The sequence below is a fragment of the Crocodylus siamensis genome, chromosome 4 (genome assembly GCF_052110815.1).
Source record: "Crocodylus siamensis isolate JL-2025a chromosome 4, ASM5211081v1, whole genome shotgun sequence".
Classification (NCBI taxonomy): domain Eukaryota; kingdom Metazoa; phylum Chordata; order Crocodylia; family Crocodylidae; genus Crocodylus; species Crocodylus siamensis.
In genome coordinates, this window is record NC_143398.1 from 206,872,071 (window position 1) to 206,894,854 (window position 22,784).

The window sequence follows — 22,784 nt, forward strand, 5'->3', positions numbered from 1 at the left end:
AAAAAAGGAATGTTTAAATATTTTTTTTCTAACTATGTCCTGAATAAATTGTGGTTGTTGACAGCAATGATTTTCAGTATTTCTTTGATGTAATGGTTTTGCCTATTGTATTACTTGATTACAGGGTGTGAGAGTGGACAGTTTCGCTGTGGGAATGGCCGCTGTATTCCGGCAGACTGGAGGTGTGATGGTGCAAGGGACTGTTCTGATGATACAGATGAAGCTGGCTGCCGTAAGTAGAATCCTCATAGAGCTAATTCAAAGCATAGTCTCTCTTTTTAAAGTATTCACAGCACTCAGATCCCAAGGCGCTTATCTTATATTGTGTCTCAGTGGCTTCTACCTAAGGGTGGCTGGGTGGGTACCAGCTGTGCACTCTAAGGTCATTTACAGACATGCTCCAGGAGGCGGGAGAAGTGCTTTAATTAGTGCAGCTCCGAGAGCATCATGTGTACCAGTAAATGAGCTTTAGTTTAAAGTGCCACCACCTCCATCTTTCAGTGCAGGGACACTGGTACATGTGTCACTGGAGTCGCCCTGCCACCATTTTTTAGTGCAGGGATATTCATACAAGTGATGCTGGAGTGCAGTAATCACCACACTCCAGCACTGTACTGTGGATTACCAGACTCTGATGCGCTGTAATTACAGCACGTCAGAGCAGCCTCCCTGCAAGTGTATAGGGGCCCTAATTATTGATTCATATCTCTTGAATTCTGTGGTGCTGGTAGCATGGAAATTAGAATAAGAGAAGTGAACTTGGGTTTACAAAAGCTTGTGCTCTCTCTATATATCTTATTTAGTTAGTCTATAAAGGTGTTATCTACTAGGACTGCGCAAAGCTTGGGTCCCTGATTCGATTCAGTGGAGATTTGGCTTGATTCAGTGGGTGAGTCTCCAATCCAAATTGAATCAGAGGACCCTTTAATCTCGCCGAATCTATTTGGAACCCTCTGAATTGATTCGGAGAGATTTGGACAGATTCAGTGATTTGGATGTAGATTTAAATGTTTTTTCTACATAACTCTAGGTAGTTTCGTAGTTTCTAGGGTCAGAAGGGACCTGAGTAGATCATCTAGTCTGACCCCCTGCCATGGCAGGAAAGAGTACTGGGGTCAAATAACCCCAGCAAGGTGTACATCCAGCCTCCTGTTAAAGACCCCCAGGGTAGGAGCCAGCAGGTAGCAGGGCCTCTAAACGCTGCAGTGCTGGGGCAGATGCAGTGTCCCACAGAAGCACGGGGGCTCCCTAGCGTGCTCAGCAGCAGACCCGGAACTGGACTAGAAGCACGTCCGGTCCACTTCCTGGTCCACTGGGGAGCGCGCAGGGGGGCCTCCCTGCACTTTCCTGGCTCGGTGACTGGTGCCTCCTGGGTTGGGGGGGGCACCCGGGGTCCCCCTGTGGCCAATTGCTGATCCGAGGGAACACAGGGGGGAGGGGCAGCATGCTCCCTGGCAGACCTGGAGAGCCCCTCCTGCTCTTGTGGGATGCTGCATCCACCCCAGCACCACAGCAATCATGAGCTGCACTGCTACCTCAAGGTATGTAGAAAAAGACTTTTAAAGCTGTGTCTATGTCTGAACTGCTGATTCACCGAATCAGCATTGAATTTTCAGATTTGGATTCGGCCGAATCGAATCATGGACTGTGATCAGCATCAACGGATTGAATCACTGTCCCCGATTCAGGCCGAATCTGAATTGAATAAGGCCAGTTTTGCACAGCCCTAATATCTACCCTGACTTCCAATTAAAATATTGCCAGATTTCTAACTCTCCCTTTGAAAGAGATTTAGATTACATGTGGCACTTTTTTTCCAGTATCCAGGGCCATCTGTCTTAGCCAAAGCATTCCTTTTGATGTCAGTAAACTGGATGCTAGATATGGTCAGAAATCACTTATCAGTGCAATAAACTCAAATCCTGTGCATATGCAAATACTACAGTGGTGATATAATACAGGACCTTTGGTACCCAAAGCATCAAGCTGCAGCCTTTTGAATTTGAGACACTTCACTAGCTGTGAAGAGTCACTAGAGGGCAACATAAACATTTGCATAATGTGCCGTATCAGCTCAGAAAGGTTCTGTTAGTTTTCACCTGAATGCTAAAAATGTTACAAACATGAAAAAACATTTTCAGAAGCTCTTTTTAGAAGCCCATCTGGATTTTGCCAGGTGAATTCTAGTGCTTTTCTGTTTTAGAAGGCTCTGGAGCAAAGTTAGTTTCTGTCCCTTGTCAGCTGATTTGGTGTGAAATGGCTAAGCCATATTGGTTCCTCCCATATTGGACCATTTTTTTTTTTTAGTTTGACCCTTGTAATACTTGGAGGGAAGTGGTTCTTATAGCTGGAAAGGCTAAATTTCTGATAAATAGCTGAGCCAACTGCAAAGCCAGAATAGTGCTGGATGAAAAATGCCTTGCATTGGAAGTAACTGCCATTCTGCTATAGTGAGCTGTTTTTCCTGCAATACTTGCTTCTGAATTAAGTAATTCCCATTAGAAAGGAATGACTGTTGCAACTGAGCAAAATCCCCTTTGACCTTAATGAGGGTTTCTGTTGTCTTCTTCTTACCTATTGGTATTAAAGTAAAAGGTGGAAGGTGAAAATGAATCTGCTGAGGTTTGTTTGATTGATCTTTTGTTTTTAATGTTACTTACATATTATAATACAAATATATTTTATTAGACCAACTAAATAGTTGGACAAATTGTTCTTTTCCGACTATTTAGTTGATTTAATAAAAAATATTCCATTTACCCAAAGAGCCTTGTCTGCTTACGTCCTTAGACCATCATGGCTACAACCAACAACTTAATACAAATACTAAATAGATATATATATTAAAGTAATAGAGAGTTATTGAGACAGAAGACAAAAGGAATATTTCTGATCGGCACATGCTTTTAACATTGACTGTTATGTGCCATTAGTTTTGTCCTTTTAATTTCCTTGGACTTAATTTAATAATTTACTCTTCATTTTGTGCTGGAAATCTTCAACATAATTTCATTTTGTACCTTTAAATGATTTGCTTGTGTAGTGATATACTCCCTCCTTCCCATTCTATGGCCCAGGGTGTTCTTGGGTTACAGTGCTTTTAATCTGGTAGAAGGTTAAAGACGTGATCTCACTGAGAAAGTCATTAGAAGCTCTATATAAATCAATTGGACTGTGATGAACAAGTGATTCTAACCATGAATTTTAATAGGGACTGTGTAAATTGTATCAGAATAAGGTTCAGACTCTCAGTTTAGGCTATTTCTGTATTCTATTTTATCTTATCTTTTTTTCTATCTCTCTGGCTGTATACACACATTCAAATAATCTGGGAAAATTCTCCCAGGTTTGTTCTCATGGTAGAAAAACTTACCCAGAACCATGTGTACAGACATTTGAATACAGAGGCCCTGAAGAGGGGAGAGCTTGTAGTGCTGACACTGTGCAGCCAGGGGTGGGGGCTCTGTGCCTACATTTCAATATGCTCTGCAGTCTCCCTTATTCTTCTTGGCAACAGATGACATCAGTAGATATGGCAGCCCTGATTGGCTAACCCAGACGACCCATGGTCAGACTATATTGGCAGCATGTACAGACATTTGCTCTCCCAGGAGAAACTTTCTTGGAGGTGAATTAACCTAAGTTGTGCCTAGGTTGTTTTTCTCCTGGAGTGGCCATTTTTACTCTGGGAGAAAAAAGCCTGAGTATCTGTATGCTCATGGTTTTTCCTGGGCCTGGGCGACGTGTAGGTACTGACTGTGTGGGGGCACAACTTTGCACCACTACCACGCTGCTGGGCATTAGGTCCATCCAGGTTATAGCCCCATGCCCTGTTGTTGGTGCAGAACTCATGTTGTCACTACCAACCTCACTGCTGCCAGCCCTGGCTCTGGTCAGGCTGCAGCCCTGTACTCCACTGTCAGTGCAGAAATGTGAGGGGGCACATGTCTCCCTGTGTCCCCCCAGTGCATTACCAAGGCTTGTGGAAGAGCAGCAACTCTCCCAGGAGAAACGGAATGTTTGTACAAGGCCTCTTTTGAGCAGCTACCTGTAAAGAGTACAAAAAATCAGGGCCTGTAAACTAGGCTGTTTCAACTTCTTCTCTGCTTTTGGTGAGTTTGGAAGAGCAGTTCTCATTAACTCCAGAAATGCAGAACTTACCTAAAACTATAATCTCTTTGTTCCTTTTCCTTGGCCTCTGGGTGTTGCAGATACTTAGTGATGTAATTAGTAATTGTTTCACATTTATATAAAATTAATACTATTTTAAATTCAGCCTTAGTTTTTAAGAGTTTCCCAAGCAAATGTTTTGAAATAACTATCAGTTTGTTTGCTTATATTAGCACAACCTACCTGTGAGGAAAATCAGTTCCAGTGTAAAACTGATGGAGAGTGTATCCCACAGTTATGGGTCTGTGATGATGAAGAAGACTGCGAAGATGCTTCTGATGAACATCAACAATGCCGTAAGTATTTATATATTTATGTTGTATTTGTATACCAGTTGTGTGAAAGAGTTCACTGTGTACAAACATATTGAAAACTCACACAGACAAACAAAGTTACTGCGAGCATAGTGATCCTGTATCAGAGCAGTCTTTCTAAAGAGCAGCTGTTGGAAACTGAATGCACTTAAATCTGAAATAAACAATATAGGCAAATAAATCTGAATAGGCATTTCTAAATCTTAAAATGTCAAAATCATCTTGAAGTTGTTGGTGTTGCAGGTAAGGAAATGAAAATGGATACATATTAACCACAAAGAAATAGGAAACATGCTATCAACTCCCCCACCAAAAAAAAAGAAAAAGAAAAAAAAAGAAAGTTTATACTAGGCAGACCTAGATTCAATAATGAGCAAAGCAGTTATCTCTCCTAGTTAGATCCTCAAAAGTTATGCTATTCTGGCATCTGGAATAGCCTTGTGTGCATTATCATTCAGATAATTAATGCTGAGACACCATTCCTGTTAATACTTCCCACAGAAAGTGAAATATCTTGATGGTACTGTAAGTGTTAATCACATGAGAGTTACAGTTTGTAAACAAAAGTATTTAACATTTCTTTGCTGCTTTAATTTAAAAAATAAATTGAAAGTATAACTATAATAGATATAGAGCAGGATCTTTTCAATATTGATGGTAAGCTATTAAACACTTTAGCTAGGTGACTGAATACCTGGACTATGTAATTTATACATATTAGTTAGATTTTGTCATAGTGACAAACAGTGATTTCAGAAGACTGCCACAAATTGGGCCAAGTTTCGTCTTTGGTTGCATTTCAAAAGAAGAAAGAGAATATATAGTGGGTACTTTTACCCAGGGGGTGGCAGTCTTTGGTCCATGAGCTGGATCCAGCCCACAAAGGTACTGGATCTAATCCATGAAGGTCTGATCTAGTCCACATTTTATTAAGTGTGCTCCCATCCCCAGTTGTTTGATGTGGTCTGTGTTTTGCTAATGGCTTGTCAGTTGCCTCTGATACCTCAGCCAGCTTCTCCGGCCTGTGTAGAAGGGGCTGCTGTTCTTCACTGCAGCTTCTGCTCATGATTGCTGGAGAGGAATCGTGGCTTGTGGTGCTGGCTGGGTTGCAAGATGCAGCCTGTGTTAGTAAAATGTTGCTGACCACTGCCTTTACCATCAAAAATGACCGCTGGTTGAATAAGGGAGGGATTTACTTATTTTCCCTTTCAAACAGGTGGCTTTTGGGTCTAAATGTTAACTTATCCATCAAACTGTTTAATTGTCCCTACAGGTCAGTTACACCATGGCTAACTACAGTAAAGTCTTAAAAGTGTAACTTTCATCAGAACTTTTATCAGACAAGGCACATTATCTTAGATTTTCATTTCTGTCCTTACTACAGAGGGGAACAAAACTGAGCTCCCTCTTGGCAAATACTAGTTATGTATCTGCTATGGGAACAGTAGATGTAAAAGATAACAGCTCTAGATAAGCATTTGAACTGGGTCACTTTCATCTGCCTTAGTTCTATGGGTGCTCATTAATTGTGGGCATCTTTGAAGGCAGCCCTGAGCTGTACAGTAGAATCCTGGTGGTTCTGCTACTTTGGAGTCACTTACCTGAATATGCATTTATTTTTGTTAATTAAGAGCACTTTTTGTTGCTCCCTTTTAAAATGATCTGGAGCCCTTTTGGTGGTATTTCTTTTCTTTAAAACATTTTTTGAAACCTTGTTCCTGGGAGTTAACCAGAAACAAACCTGAAAGACATAGAGAAGTGAAATGAATGGGGTGAAATTAAATTTACTGTACTTATTTTTTCTAGTTGGGTTAGTGCAACAATATCAAAGCTTGTGCTGGGAGCACTAGTGAGATGAGGAGGTAGGGAGAATGTCCGTACAAGCACAGATCAAGATCCCAGTTTATAATCAAGGGTAATAACTAGACTGAATGTTTGTTTCATCTAAAGCAAGATATTGATGGCAGTAAGGGAGGACAAGATATTAATAAGTTCACCCTTAGATGATTTTCTCACATCCCAAATTAATTTGTCTTGAAATAGTAAAGGACAGGGCTTAGTTCAGATAAACAAGCGTTCTTATAAATTGCTGCTAGCTACTGTAGCTATTGTTCCTAGGTCAGAGGGGCCTGCACAGCAATTCTTGATGGTTTAGTGGTTATTAATATAGAAACAGTTCACCAATGAAAAGTTTGGTTGTCGTTAAAAAAAAACACAATTTCCAAACTATATCTCCTACTTTAAATTCTGCTCCATTTGCATGGTAGCAATCTAAGTGAGTTCTTTTTAATACGTAACGTGTGGGTAATAGAACAAATAAACTACAGTTAAAACTAAGTGGGATCCTATCATGTAAAGTCTTTAACATTGCTTTGTATGACAGAAAGTGTGAATTTGAATCTTAGAGGAAGAATAAATATAATCATGACATCCTCTTCTCATATTACATTTCTTTTATATATGCTGTCTTGGGTGCTTCTGGTACTTGCTCCTTCAAAGAGAAATGAAAAGTGTTCTTCATTCTTAGGGCAAAATATTAGGTTCATTGTAGATCTAAGTTAAATAAATAATAAATTATAGGTTAATTAAATGGTGAAAGTTAATACGTCCCAATCATCTTGACAATGAAGCTATGAATAGGAACAGTGTGACATTTTTTTGCAGCATGTTTTGCCTCAGGGTTTAGTTGTTATTTTTTATAGATATGAATGCTATATGCATCCAGCTTCTCCTCCCTGTGAGAAGTCTATCATCTCTCAGCAAGGAGGGGAAATTTTGAGGTGAACAAGAAGAGGCTCCGTGGGATCTATGATTTAGATCCAGTGATTCCCAAACTCCAGATATGTGTGTTAGGAAAAGCCCAACTATAAGTCCTGCTTCCTGGTTGGCAGGGTGACATTTATTTTTGCATAGTGCACAAAAGTCAAGTAATAAAATATCTTAGATTTATGCAAAAAAACTGGGTAATAAAAAAAATGTGAATGTCAGGGGAGAGGAAGAGTAGTTTGCTGTATGCTCTCTCTGCTTGGTGAAAACCTAAACACTTCGGCTGCATCTACACATGTGTTTTACTTGGGAGTAGATTAATTAGCTGTGGAGTAAAGCATCAGCATCTACATGTGCTATGGTATTAGTCTGCAGTAAACTAATATACGCCACACAAGATAGTACTGTCTCCAATAGTACTGTCTTATGCTGGCATAATTTACTGAGTTTAAACGCATGTGTAGATACCAGCCATGGGCATAAATTCCACCCAGTCAGCCTGGGTCCATACTCCTGCGTGATGCATAGCTACATGGCTCTGCACTTTCAGCACCCTTGTGCTTCAGCTAGCTCCTCTGCCACCCAACACCACCACCCAGAACTTGGGGCAGACTCCCCGTGCATCCTGCCAGCTTGGGCCTGTTCCACCCTGGCTCAGATTGCTGCTGTCCTGGGTGTACATGTAGATGCTACACATGGAAGTAGTTTACTCTTGCTCAAACTGCTCTGGAATTTATTGCTTTGCATTAATTGCATGTCCAGACTCACTCTTTGTCTCTTTCTTATAGCGGGGAGGACATGCTCAAGTCAGCAGTTTACATGCTCCAATGGACAGTGTATCCCAAGTGGGTACAGGTGTGATCGAGTTAAAGACTGCTCTGATGGAACAGATGAGCGAGGCTGCCGTAAGTCATTTAAATCTTCACACTAGATCTGATTTCATCCCATCCCTTTTTTGACTTTTTAATCAAATTGTAAGATTAAAGAGCTTGTTGATGGACAGAAGTGACCACAATATGCTGCTTGTTATTAGAATTTCATTGCAGATTCTTTCATGGATTAGAGCTGATGCTCTGATACAAGTCCATTATTGTGGGATATATTAAGTCTATAGTGTTGCCATGCGGTCAGGAGATTTTTTTGTTTGCTCAAGTCTCAAGAATAAGATTCTATTTAAATTTTTTTTTAACGGTAGAAAATATAAAAGACTGTTTTTAGAGTTGAGTCTTTGCATTATTGTCATTGCAATCAGAAACTTTGAGTACGTATCTAAAAGCAGAATTTGGCCCTAAATTTATTACATTTCCTTTTTATTTCTAAGTCAATTTCTGAAAACTGTGTAGGGAAAATGCTTTGTTTTTTATCTTAAATAATTGTATTTGTTGCATATTAGGTTTAGGTATATAAGTGTCAATAGAAAAACTATAGGCCGTTTTAACATTTGATATCTGTGTTATTTCGTATGAAATTTGCATCCTTTGGAGTTATATCAGTGGTGAGGTAAGGTTTTTAGTAGAGTGAAAAGTATTTTCCCCTCATTGAATACTGCTGAAAAAAACATGCAGGTCAAACTCCTGATCATACAAAGAATTTACCAGATGTGTAACAAGAATTTTCTGTGTTATTCACTTCTCTGTATATGTAAGCACCTGGTGAAGTCTTTGCAGGGTCAAAGACCAAAGTGTGGCCTAGACTGAAATTTCATTGAAATTAGTGGGAGTTGTATTACTGACTGACATGAGCCCAGGTTCTCACCAGTGGTAATTTCATTGGGAATTGGGACAAACGCATTACATTCATGGAGAATATAAACGGGAGCTTTCAGTGTTGTGCATGTCAGACTTGTGCACCAACAACTGGGATAGTAGAGTGCAGATAGTAGATGGCTTGGAATATAAGAAAAATACTTCTAAGAGCAAAAGTCATTTTTTTTATTGAAGATAATTTTCAAATCTTGCAGCAGTCAAGGCAGGGAAATTATAAAGTATAAAGGAATTTAAGTGGTGAAGTAAAATTTTTCCAATTAGGCTTGTAAGTTGCATTTGCAAAATTTGCCTGCACAGTATACGAGTTCTGAAGGTGCACAGGCAGTATAAGTAATTAAAGGGATCAGTGTTCCTTATTTTTCATTTTGAACCAGCCTGGGTTTTTTGCATGTGGAAATGAGTGACTTTACGTACTGTATCCTTTGCAAGCTATTCTTGCACAGGTTAGGCATTAGCCGTTAAATATTGGATCAATATTATTTTGTCTAACAGTCAGCAGGAGCTATTTGGATGGAGCGTGTGGTGTAGTGATTTTTAAATGTGCATATTTTTCCCAGATATTGCATTGAAATAATGATACTAACTGTGGGTTAGAAAAAGCAGAACCTGCTACTCTTGTTGGCACTTCTTCCGAATTGCAATTTTGAGGACATTCAAAAAGTTTGGATTCCTCCGTTTGAAACTTTAGAATTTGTAGAGTGTCTCATGGGAAGGAAATGATAGGACTTGGCCATAATGAATGTAAAGAGTATAATTTTATTGAGCCCAGTGGACACAGAGACCCTGGTGCTCTCCCAGTCTAAAGCCAGCACTCAGTCAAAAGGCCTGAGCTGCATGGTGGCACTACACAGGGCCTCCCTATGACCTAGAAACAAATCTAGAAATAATAGTAGATCACAAGATGCTAGGTTGTTAATGACATTTTATCTCTACTTCCTGTATTAAGAGATTAATTTACAAAAAAAGCACATAGTCACGTGCTGTATAAAGGAAAACCAACAAATTATGTGATCAGCCAGCAGCCTTTCCCTTGTAGTCTGACTTACAAGTAGCTAAAAATAATTGTTCTCTGTAAAATGAAAAGTAGTTTAGAAGTAAATGGTACTCTGGAATAAAAGGCAGCCAAGACAACCAGGTTGAAGCCTTTCCATACAATAGATGTACAGCCAATTCTAAAGTCACAAACACAAATGCCTAAAGAGTCTGCCAGAGGCCGGGGAGCCCAATACCTTCCACAGCTTGGTATGCATATTCTCTGAAAGTTTAGAAGGAAAAAAGAGGTGGTGTTAGACTTTGTTTAGCAAATGTGCACGAGGTAATTTTTTAAAAAGAATAGATTTGAAGACAAGGCATTAATAAAATATACATTTCAGTGAATTTTGCAGTTTAAATGACTTTCCAAGTGTTGCCAGTTATTTTCCCCTTTACTTTTACTGAAGTGTTTACATTACCATTATCATACTGGGTTCAGCCAGAATTGGCTCAGGTGAAAATTCTGTTTTTCACACCCTGAAAAACTTGAAGCAGCAATGCTAAAGCCAAACCAAATAAAACAAAAAACAAAATCCTCTCAGAAAATGTTTACTGTATTTATATTTAATTTGTCATATTTATATATTATATATTTTTAATTTAATATGGATTTGAATATTAAATGTTTTAATGTTGATCAGCATTTCTATATGGTTATAGTAAAATCAAAGAATGACAAAATCCATCACCTTAGCAAAATATGGTTGATTAGGTAGTTAAATGGTTAAAGCAGTGTTAAGAGTTGAATCTGAACTGTGCCAAGAGGTGTTTCTTATCCATCAACTTGATTGCAAAATTATACCCTTTTTATCCTGTTTTGACTCCATTACTTAAGCTTCTTGGCCTATTATATCAAGCTTATTAATATAAATCAATGTATGTCAAGAATGCTTCTAAAAAATAAGGAAAAACCCCTTTTGCTGGGAACAAAAACATGTTATGCTTAAAACTTATTTTCATTATTTTATTTGTCAAGATCACCATAAATTAATTATGAACTTTCCCAGGTCTTAAAACCTTTGCCTTACTTGTGCTTCATGTAATACTGCATAACTAATAATGATTTTGCTGTTACTGTTTACAGTTTCAGGCCTAGTATAACTTCTTTAGCCCGGCTCCTTGCTGCCACGAAAAGCTATGTTCTATAGTCTACATTCTGTAAGCAAAGTGTATTTCCCTTCAAGCCATTGTGGGCCTCATGGGTCACAAAGGAAATTTGTAACAGATCCTGCAAGAGAGGCTTGCCCTCTGTGTTCCAGATGCTTTCTTCAGACCAGCAGACATGATGCTTTAAAATGAAATTGTACATTTTAACATTTGCAATTTTATTTAATGCTCATAACCCTATAAATAGTGAGAGAGAAAAAAGAAAATGTAATGGAAAATGGACCCGTCCTGTGGTCTAGCAATAGTGCTCTCCACTGCCATGAGAGAGACCAACGTTTAATATTGCACCCAGTCTGTCGTTCCACAGGCCAGCATTCCTGTGACTGTTGTGGAGCCACCACATTAAGGTTTAAGAGGAACTGGCTGTCTCATGTCATTCAGCAGCAACCACTGTGGCTGAACAGGGATGGGTGTTGACAATCCTTCCAAACCAGAAGAGTGATGACTGTGACTAAAGACCTTAAAAGTAGGATTATTGACATTTTTAAGGAAAGAGCAATAGTGCAGAGAGAAGTAGGAACCATGAAGATGATACATCTGAAGTACTCCCCCAAAAGGCTGGTAAATTTTACTGCCTCTGTATCTTTGCAAGGACTGGGACTCTCAGCAGAAATTACAAAACTTAATGAATCATGTGGTGATTTTATGATGTACTATAGATTAGATTAGATTAGATGTTGTATTTTACTGCTGTGTGAGAGATCCTAATCCAAATTTCCAGTAGTGAAGTTGGTGCACTGGTATTAGTAAGCACCATTTGTTTCATTTAGGCATTTTCCTTTCTAAACTATTTGGATATAAACAAATGGTAAGGGGGATGTCCCTAATTTGGCTGTTTCCCCTAGCACAAGTAAAATATTTAAAATTTTTTTTAAATGCAAATTTATGTTAGAGTTATAATTTAGAGAGACAGACCCGCTAAAAGTGGAACTTACTCGTTGCTTTATGCAGGTTGATATTTGTGGAAGACTTAAATTGTGAAGGTGATAACGTTTCAATCTGTTTCTGAATAAGTTACAATATTTGAGACCAATGAAATATAAAATACCATCAATATGAAGTACCATGGCAATTCAACATGTAATAAAATGAAACAAAGAGTCAAAGCTACAGTCCCTTTTACTGCTAATGGGATTAACAGCAAGGAAAAACTACCCATGCAGAGGCTAAGATAAACATCAGAACAATGTTTCAGCTACGGGTCATTTAATTAGTCTATTGAAGCTGTTTTTACTTCATAGAAATAGTATGGGTTTTTTTTTCCACTAAATAAGTGCATTATTTGCTTTCCCTCCTTTTTTTGTTTCATAGAAAGCAGCTAAGTATTGTATTTATTATATTTCAGGTTTAAAATATTCAGAAATGCAGAATGAAAGTGTAAGCCTTAGGAAAGAATATTTTTATCCTACTTGCTTTTTAACAATGAAGAAATGCTTGGATGTTTAAATACACTAGCTAAGGAAAGTGATTAACAGTGGCTGTTGGGGCCTGAAATACCTTGTGAGGCTGCAGCGAGGGAGGTGCCTCCTCTCCCACCTGCCCTTTTCTGATTATGTAAGTGAAGAACTGGAACAGATCACAGGGAAATATTTTGACTGGTGCAGAAAATTAGAGCATTTTACAGTAAATGGCAATGTGGGGGAAAACAGTACTTTATTTCTTTCAGTCCTTCAATTTTCCTTCCTAGTCACAATCTCTTGCTCTGTGAAGTAGCTTTTATTTTATCAGCTCCCATCACTGTTAGCTCTCTTGCTACCTGATTCTCAGTATTACTGCCAAATCCCTCCTTGCTAGCTCAGTTTCCCTAAAGCACCTCAGCTCTCTTTAACCAAAGTGTTCCTGACCAAGAAACAACATACCCAGACCTACTTATTTCCATAACTTACCTCAGAGCTAAGTATCCCACTTCTGGTTGCTTTCCCTCTTAGCTACTAGAATCCACTTTTTCAGTTCAGAAACTTCTCCCCTATCACATCCCAGGAGCTGAATATTTTTGCTAGAAACCCACTGAAACAACATTTGCCAACTCTCTGATATTTTTTATCATGAATCTTGCATGTGTTTGGTGCTTTTTGTAAAAGTATCTGCCTCTAGGAGCTGGTACTCACTTAAGATGCCCACATTCATTAACAACAACAAAAAAGGGGAAGTTCTAGGCTTCATGGTTGACAAAAAACTGGAAAATATATTTTGTGGAATGACCACTTACTAATATCTTCCTTCACCAGTCTGTTTCTAGATCACCTTCTTGGCAGACCAGGTTCTTTGGATAAATCCAATATTAGACCAACTGTTTGACTTAGTTTAATACAAGATATAATATTTGAGTTGGTCTAATAAAAGATATTGGATTTACCCAAAGAACCTTGCGTGCCTACGTCCGTAGACCAACACGGCTACAACCTACACCCCGATCACCTACTATTCATTTAGTCAGTTGAGCATTTGGGGGTTTAGAGAAAAATAATTAGAGAAAATTTGGTGGTTAGATGACTTGAAATAAAAAGAAAAATCTCAGATATCACGGGAGAAGGTTAGAGGGAAGTGTGAAACCTCCAGTTCAGTCTGTATAAAGACCCTACAATGAAAATGAAATTTTGCCAAACTTATAGGTTAGATAGACTTAAAAAGAGCAAATAGTTCATTCTAATTTTTTGTGTCTGGCATAAATAGCATTAAAGCAAAATGATTAACTCTCTCCTGTTTCTACAAGCATTTGTTCTATGTAAATAGTCTTACTGAAAGTTGCTGTGCCTACTTGCATGCGTCTGAGATGGTGCTATACTGGTTCATGTGCAGATGGTTATTATCTCATGCATAACAACTAGAAGCTTTCTCCCCCCTTATTAAAATGTTTTACTTTACAAAACCTAAATACTGGTTAGGGGGAAAAATATTTAAATCAGTCTGCCCATATTTAGCTGCTGGGAATTCAGCATCTTAGTCTTAGGATTCTTACGTTTTGGTTCCATTTAAGAATCTGAATTTGAGAGGTTCTGAACTGAGTGCTAATATCTCTATATCTAGTTACATACTTTATTAAGGTGAATAATATCTAAATTAGGATGCAAATAAATAAATCACTTGCTCATAACTTGCTTTCTTTGATGTTAAATAACTTCCTATATAATTTTAAATTATTTACTTGGCGAGTTTTTTGAGTCCCTAAGTACATGTTCTCTTGGCCCACCTAGTTTGTTGTAAAGTTTCTTGCTTTGTACTCTGAACCATCTTGTGATCACTCAGTCTAGGACAGGAGTTGTCAACTGGGTGTGTGCGTACCCCTGGGAATCCTTGGGAAGGCATTAGGGGGTATGCATGGGCCGGCAGAGACAGAGCACCACCACCCACTACCCCGCACCACCACCTCTCAGGAGCAGGGCTGGGGTAGGGTAAGGGCAGCAGTGCCCCTCTGCGGGCTGCACAGGTGCTGCCCAGCTGGTCAGACGGGGGGGTGGCGAGGGGAGATTGCACGTGGTGGATGGCTGCTGCCACCATCCACCACCCCACGCTGCCACTGTTCCACATCTGGCTACATGCCATCCCCCCCCACTCTGCATTTGGCTGCTGGGGGCACACTGATTTAAAAAGGTTGAAAACCCCTGGTCTAGGAGGCAGGATACTGGATTAGGCAGACCATTGATGTGTTCTAGTGTTTCTTTTGAGCTTTCTAAATCTCTGTGCCCACTACTTTACACATGATAGTGAAGGTGCTTCATATTCTAACAATGATGCTGATACTGAAGCTTTTTTTCCTTGCAGACTACCCAACATGTGAACAGTTATCTTGTGCAAATGGAGCATGTTTTAACGCAAGCCAACGTTGCGATGGTAAAGTCGATTGCAGGGACTCCTCTGATGAAGCTAATTGCAGTAAGTTCTACATTCAAGATAAGTCATACTAACTGCATTATGTATGCTCCCTGTAATATAAATATTGCAATTTATTTACAGAATCTGAATATATATATACACTTGCTTTTCTGCATTCAAATATCTTTCAGCTCATGGGTGTGCCAATAACCAGTTTCAGTGTGCTAATGGAGAGTGTATCCCTCGAGCCTTCATCTGCGATCACGATGATGACTGTGGAGACAGGAGCGATGAAAACTCTTGCAGTATGATGGCTTTATTTAGCTTCTTTGTCGGTTGCATTAAGACTGTTTCTGGTTTTCTTAAATTGCACAACAGTTTTCAGGGAGGAAGAGGAGGGCCCTGTTACACTGTAAGGGACATTGAAAAGCTTTTTTACTTTGTTTTCCCCCCTGAAATAATGAAAGGTATCTGTGCTGCTTTAACAAGGAATTATTCTTCAAGGAGAATTTGCCATGAAATATGTATCTGTATAGTACTATATGCACTGAAGTTAGTGGAAGTTTTCTTCTTGATAAATAGCCTTGTGTCTTGTTAATTTCTTTGTTACCTCAAATTGCAGTCAACTCCTTTTGTTTCCTATGTTCAGTAGTTGTTGAATATTAAAAAAATTATTAACATTTAATTTAATAATTATTAATATTTTAAAAATCTGTTTGGTTCATTTTTGTTTTAATCATTACGTATACGGATCAGACCTTCTAGAATTGTTCCCATAGGCCATAAGGGGTGAACTGCATGGTGAAGATAGTCCTTTATTAAATATTTAAGTTAACTCATTGACTGGAAGCTCTGTTAACGGAAACTTCTATGTGGTACTTTTGTTTTGGGGACTGGGTATTATGCCTCCCTTTCTGCATTGTACCCACGAAGTTGCCACTTGGCACCCCTATGTTTTGCTTTTGACAAAAGGTCTTTTAAACCAATGGGGGCCAATCTTTTACTTACTAGTGCATCCATAAGTATCACTCTGATCCTCTTTCTCAACCTGATCTGCTCCTCAGCTTTCTGTTCCCTGCCTGATCTAACACTGTACTTTTGGCACCCTCCCCAGTGTGCTGCATGCCACATACAGATGATGCCTATGCTACTTGTGGCACACATGCTGTAGGTTGGCCAACCCTTCTTTAAATGATGTCATGATTTTGACTCTCAAGGTTACTGAAGAAGTATTGTTATAGGTTCATCAAGGGTCACATTTTCCTGTTTAGTATGTCCATGCTACCAAAACCATTAATTGTTGGAAAGAAGACAACATTCTTCTCCTTCCTGAGTCCTCCTTATCTGTCCACATGACACCAACATCTTGATGCTATCCTGTAAAGATGTTCCCTACTGCGTGCTCTCTTCCCTTCCCTTTTTGAGTACCCTGGGAAGAAACCTGTTTCTTTCTTTTTTTCTGAACATTCTTCCTTCATTGTGCCCAACTAAGTATACCAGGGCTTTCTAGGTGGCCAGAAGTTGCACCCTATGTAGGCTACACCAGCAGGGTCTGCAGGTCTCACCAGATGTAATAGTGTGAGCTGTGGACACCCTCCTCCCTGCTGCACTATGTGTGCACAGCCTTCTCCCTCTCCCCTGCTCATTGTCTATGGGCTATCCTGCACTACACTGCGGGCTTCCCAAGCACTGCAGGCTGCAGCATGCCATGCCACCCCCTGGGACAGGCACAGGAAGCAGAAGCTGGAGGGGAAGCCTGGAGACGCTGTTGGGTGTGCAATCAGAGTAATGGGTTGTGCTGGACAGATAGAAGCCTGGCAGGGGCGTGGGGGCAGGCTGCAGGAAATGAGGAACAATTAGATCCAGTCACACAAAGTACTTTGTGTGGAAAGGACAAGTACTTTTTTATTCTTTCTTGGTTTCTTCAAGGATCAAAATACTTTAAAATGGGTGAAAAAACAAAGTTTAGAACATGTCTGTGGTCTAGAACTGAGGTTATTCTTTAGGAGAGGTTCTGAATGACTGATTTCGCTATTTATCTGTCAGTTAACTGTTACAGGTAGTAATAGTTTTGTCACTTGGACTAATCCATGTCTTTTGTTTTTCCTTTTCTCAGCTTATGTAACTTGCAGGGGGAATTTCTTCACTTGCCCAAGTGGCCGTTGTATTCACCAGAGCTGGATTTGTGATGGTGATGATGACTGTGAGGATAATGAAGATGAAAGAGGATGTGGTAAAGACTAAAGCAAACTTAATTAAAATAAGACATTTTGCAAGGCAAAACCTCCTTAACCACAGTGCTAACATTATCTATTTTATGAGAGTTTTTAAAAATATAGTGCTCTTAGAAAACTTAAAAAATATAGTGCCCTTAGACATGCCCTTAGAAAACTTAAACAATATTTACAGATGCTGTTCTACTAACATAATATATATTATTTATAACTTATGGGGCAGGGCTTTTACTAAGATGGTGAGTATGAAGTGGCTATGCTCCAGTAATTTATTTTCATAGTCCTGATATTGCACCACCAGCAATAATAAATTTAAGTAGACATCTGTGGGAGTCAAGTAAGTCCTTCTGTGAAGCCATACTACTTAGCTGGAAAGCACAGTGAGCATGCCCACTGTTAAGCTGCAAGCTCAGGACTGAAGAAAGCATATTTCAGTACCTCTGTGTATTCTGAGTGGAGGACCAGATGATCTGTTAGAAAGAAAATCCCGTTTTTGGCTACTATTCTGAGTAAATGTGGTATTTCAGTAGCTATCTTTCTCTTTAATAGATATCTTCTATCAAGTTGCCTTATTTAGAGGACTTCATAGTAATTCTGATTGCCAGTAGTAAACCTTAGGGAGGGGCATAAAGAGAGGAAGTGGGACAGTAGTCTTAGGCATCAATTTAGAAGGAGCAAAAGAACAGCAGCCCCCGGGGAGCCCATGCCACTGTTCCCACCACCACCAGAGCAAGACTTGTTCAGAGAGCTTGCACTGAGGCAGTAGCATCCTGTGCCATTGTCACAACTGCTGCAGCCTCTATGCAGGGAGGTAAGCACTGGCTTCCCCCTCTCCTTGTACTGCCCAGGGTGCCAGCATTTCAAGTTGTGCCTCTGCTGATTGTACAGATAATGAGAAATGAACACATAGGCCATTGGTTCTCAGCCTTTTTAGATTCATGGCACCCCTTGTTAAAGTCAAGGTACCCCTCAGTTCTTAATTTTACTTGTTTTTTGATTAGGGAAAAATGGAGCAACTTTTTTGTTGCAAGGAACTCAGAAAATTGACGAGAAGTCAGAATGGTTTTAACACTGTGGATTCCTATTTGAAATCTCTGGGTTTATCTTGTGATTCATGCATAGGTATTTCCACACCTAACACTGATAATCTTGCATGGCACCCTTAAGTGACAGCCTAGGGTACTGCAGCAGAAAATCATAGATGTAGGCCTTGGTTTGGTCAATGTATTTTTTAAATTGCTTTTTCATGGAAAATTGCTTATTTGAATAATCACCTTTTTTGTGAACTGTGTCTATTGTTTTAAGATTTGTTTGTTTTCAAAGGTAGACTAAATGCCTAGAAATTAAAAGGTATAGGCTAAAAATAATACTTTTCTGCCACAATTTTCTGTGTTAGAATTTCTGAGGAAAAATTGGTAGTGTTGAAGTGACGTTGCATAGAATCATAAAATCATAGAGAAGTAGGACTAGAAGAGACTTCCAGATGTCCAACCCCCTGCCTGAGGTAGGATCATACCTATCAAAACAATCCTATACAAATCCATTGTCTAACTTATTAGCAAAACTACACAGTCAACACTGACAAAACCACAAGATACAACACCCTAACCAGCCACAGGTAAAGCAGAGGAATCATAGTGGTCAGTGTTCTGCTGCTGTAAGGTTTTTAAAATATGCTTGAGAGATCTCAGGAAGAGTGCCATGTCCCCCACTGTGGCGGAAGGCAAAACCCCCCACAGTCCATACCAAGCTGGCCATGGGGTAAAATTCCTTTCTGACCCCAAATATGGTGATTGGTCTGACCCTGTGCAGAGTGGTAACACCTGCTAGCGAGGAACCTTTGGGTTTCAGCCATAGCAGAAGCATTGGCATACTCCAGTCACAATCCCCAGCCTTGGCTACAGCAAGCACCCCACGGTTGTGAGGAAAGCTTTAAAAAACAAAACACATGTAGCAGCAGGAGGAGAAAAAATTTCCCTTCTGGCCCCATGTGGCGACCAACAGGGAAATATTCATAGTAGAGGACAGACACAGCAGGCATGTCTACATGAGATGCTTAGTGCGCAGTAGCCTAATAACACTGAACAGTAGCATTCTGGGCAAAAACCATGCTAATACGCTACTGCACAGTAGTGTAAGTGTTACTAAAAAACCATGTGCCAGCCCTATTGTGCAGTAACTGTGGTTACTGTGCATTTAGTTAGTAGTTCATTAAGCACATACTAAACTAAATTCACAGTAACTACTGCGCTTTAATGAATGTGTAGATGTGCCAAACTACTCCTAAATCATCCTGGATCAATGCCAGTTCAACCTCTAAAACACCTCGAGTGACGGAGATTCCACAACTTCCCTAGGCAGTCTGTTCCACTGACTCACTGTTCTAATAGTGACTTTTTTTTTCCTGCTATCCAATTTAAACCTACTTTGCTGCAACTTCAAGCCATCGGTCTATGTCCTACTCTCTCCAGTAACAGGGAAAAGGTGTTTCTCATCTTCTTTATGGCAATCCTTCAGATATTTGAATACTTTTATCATGTCCCTTCTTAAGTGCCTTTTCTGCAAACTGAATGTGTCTTTCCTTCAGCCTCTTCTCTAATGACTTGCCTTCTAAGCCTGTTATAATTTTTGTCAGCTGCCTGTGGACCCACTGTAACTTCTCCATATCCTTTTAAAGTGTGAAGCCCAAAACTTCACATAGTACTCTGGTTGAGGCCTAACCAATGCTAGGTACAGAGGCACTGTCATGTCTAGTGTCTTGTCCCAAAACTGCATTCATCTTTTGTGCAGCTGCATCACACTGCAGACTCACGTTGAGTCTGTGATCTGCCAAGACTTCCAGATCCTTTTCTGTGGCATTGCCATCCAGCCAGGTCACCCATTTTGTGTTTGTATTTTTTATTATTCTTCCTGTGGTGTAGCACTTTGAATTTGTCAGCATCAAGCTTCATCTTATTAATTCCAACCCAGTTTTCCAGTGGAGAATTCTGTTCCTGTCCTCATGTGTTTTTGCAATCCTTCCCCAGTTTTGTGTTGTCTGGAAACTTGCTCAAGAAGCTCTTTATTCCAGAATCCAAATAATTACTGTATTTGCTCAACTGTAAGATGGTCCCCCAATAATTAGATTCTATATAAGGAAAATGTATAAATATGTTTTAATTTTCCAGGTATAGAGTTTAATTATTTAAGAGTTTGCCTTGAATTTGTCCCCCTCCCACTGCTACATCAGGGTAAATAAATCTAGGGGGATCAGGTAGTCCCTGTGTCCACTGCCCCTCAAACGTTTCTCTCCGGCATCCTCTTTTCCTCCCCCTGCCCCCCTACTGTCAGAACCTGCTCTCCATGAGTTTATGGAGGTGAGAAGGAAGTTTGAAAACACTGACCTAGAAATAAATATACCCGTAGGAACTTGCATGTGGGGATATCCATAGACGTAATTCATCCAGAGGGGGGCTGAGTGCAATGGGTACTATCATATTTTTTACTCAGATGGGGTGTACTAATGTATCTTTGTGGTAGGTTTCCATTGTGTACTGGTACTGCAGGAAGAGAGAAGAGGATGATAGGAAAGAAATGGTAGACCTCATATGGTGGAGAGAGGACTAGCACAGATTCTTTCAGAAGCAAGCCCTCTGAAAGAACAATGAGTAATAGCATTGGAATGGTGATAGGTGTGCCGGTGTGCAATGTAATGAGACTGCAGTAGTTGTCAAAATATGTTTTGATCTGCCACATGAACCACAGTGGTCACCTGACACCTGACAGAGGGACAGCTTTATATTTATATAGAAATAAATATTTTTGCAAAAAAAATTCAGTATGTTTGTCTAGTATGGGCCATGAATTTTATATTCAGTGTTGGCTGCATTTAACCAGCTTCATAGTTGGTTTCCATTATTAAGAACGTGCTTCTTTTAGCAAAAGTTTAATGATAGATAATGTATTTAATGAGGTTTACTTGCATGTAAATGTAAGAGAAGGAACTTTTTTCCCAAGCTGACTGGAGAGGAAAAACCTAGTCTTAGATTCAAATAAATGCAGTAATAAATACAATGAACAGTGGTGAGTCCAGAACTGAGCCTGGCGGGACTCCACTTAAAACATCCTGCCATTCTGACCTGGATTCATGTATAATTATCCTTTGCTTACACCTGTTGAGCCAGTTGTCTATCCATCTTATAGTAGTTTTGTCTAGCTGAGATTGTCCAAGAAATATGTAAGAGGCAAAAGGTTTAGGCAAAAAGAAACTTTTTTTTAACTGAAATTTCCATGATACCCTTTTCCCTCTTTTTTTATTAGCCTTTGCAGGCATTTTTCAAGACTGCAAAACCCTTGTTCTGTTTCTTATGTGCCAATCAAGCTAAAAAACATAATGCTATTATTTGAACAGTGGGGAAAACATTGAAATGGTGCACTTAACAGCATGAACATTTCCTATATTATAATTTGAAAATAAAGGAAAACCATGACAGAGAAAAATAGATGCTATTTCTTTAACTTTGTGTACTGTCATGAGGAGGAGCTGAATAATAAAGATGGGAGAAGCTTTGTTGGGTTGTCATAAAAGCTGTTTGTAATAGTTTTTCATGTTGTTTCTTTTCTGTAGAGGTTGGTCGCCAGGAGTGTTACCCAGGGGAATGGGCCTGTCCTGAGTCAGGACAGTGTATTCCACTTGGCAAAGTGTGTGATGGGACAGCAGATTGCCCTGCAGGAGAAGATGAAACAAACATAACTGCAGGCAGACACTGCAGTGAGTATTTGAATCAGCAATCCATGGAATAGCAGAAAGCTGACATCTTTTTATATGTCTCTCTAGCATCCTAAATAGAACTGAGAATTTGGAAGCACAACACTCTTCTAATTCTGTATATAAAAGGTTCCTCTCATGCCCAGATGGTTCTGCTGAACCCTTATGCAAAAAGTTCGACAGAAAAATATTTGTGATTTCTATTTTTCCCGCTTCTTACTATTCCACAAATTTTAGTTTTCCTTAGAGAGGAAGTATGTGATCCAGTAGTTACTGCACATGAGCACCTTACTGATTAACTTCAGTGTGAGGCAAGGCACTGGTCAGAATTTTAAAAACAAGTTTATGATCTTGGGTAACTGTTTTGGGGGTACTTGGCTGGAGGCAGTCAGTTTGGTTCTCAGGGGGCACTGGACACATACAGTTTCACTCCTTGTGAGTCATAGCATCATAGGACTGGGAGGGACCATAAGGCTCTTGTACAGCCCCCACTAATTAAAAATAAGGCCAACTGTTTTGAAAGAAAGACATAAAAAATGGCAGGAAACAGTAAGTATGTGTTTCCTATTTAAAATGATGCTTTTTGAATAGTTTTTCAACAGAACTGACAGAAATTTGAATCTTGTTATGCTAAGTGCTTCTTGTGCTGTATAGGTAGACAAGGTTCTTTGGGTAAATCTGATATTTTTTATTAGACCAACTCAAATAGTTGGAAAAATTCTTCTTAGCAAGCTTTTGAGTTCAAATACCCTATGTCAGGCTGAGGAAGCATCTG

General features: G+C 39.5%; 1 protein-coding gene across 3 annotated transcripts in view; it reads left to right on the plus strand.

Annotated features, from left to right (window-relative positions):
• LRP2 (LDL receptor related protein 2) overlaps nt 1–22,784 on the plus strand; it is a 217,917-nt gene that overhangs the window by 24,733 nt on the left and 170,400 nt on the right. For all 3 annotated transcript variants that reach the window (XM_090045536.1, XM_090045537.1, XM_090045539.1), the window contains exons 2-8: nt 125–232; nt 4,344–4,466; nt 8,039–8,155; nt 14,978–15,088; nt 15,220–15,333; nt 17,145–17,261; nt 21,869–22,012. In XM_090045536.1, coding sequence (XP_089901662.1) covers nt 125–232; nt 4,344–4,466; nt 8,039–8,155; nt 14,978–15,088; nt 15,220–15,333; nt 17,145–17,261; nt 21,869–22,012 — 834 coding nt within the window. The remainder of the gene's footprint in view (nt 1–124; nt 233–4,343; nt 4,467–8,038; nt 8,156–14,977; nt 15,089–15,219; nt 15,334–17,144; nt 17,262–21,868; nt 22,013–22,784) is intronic.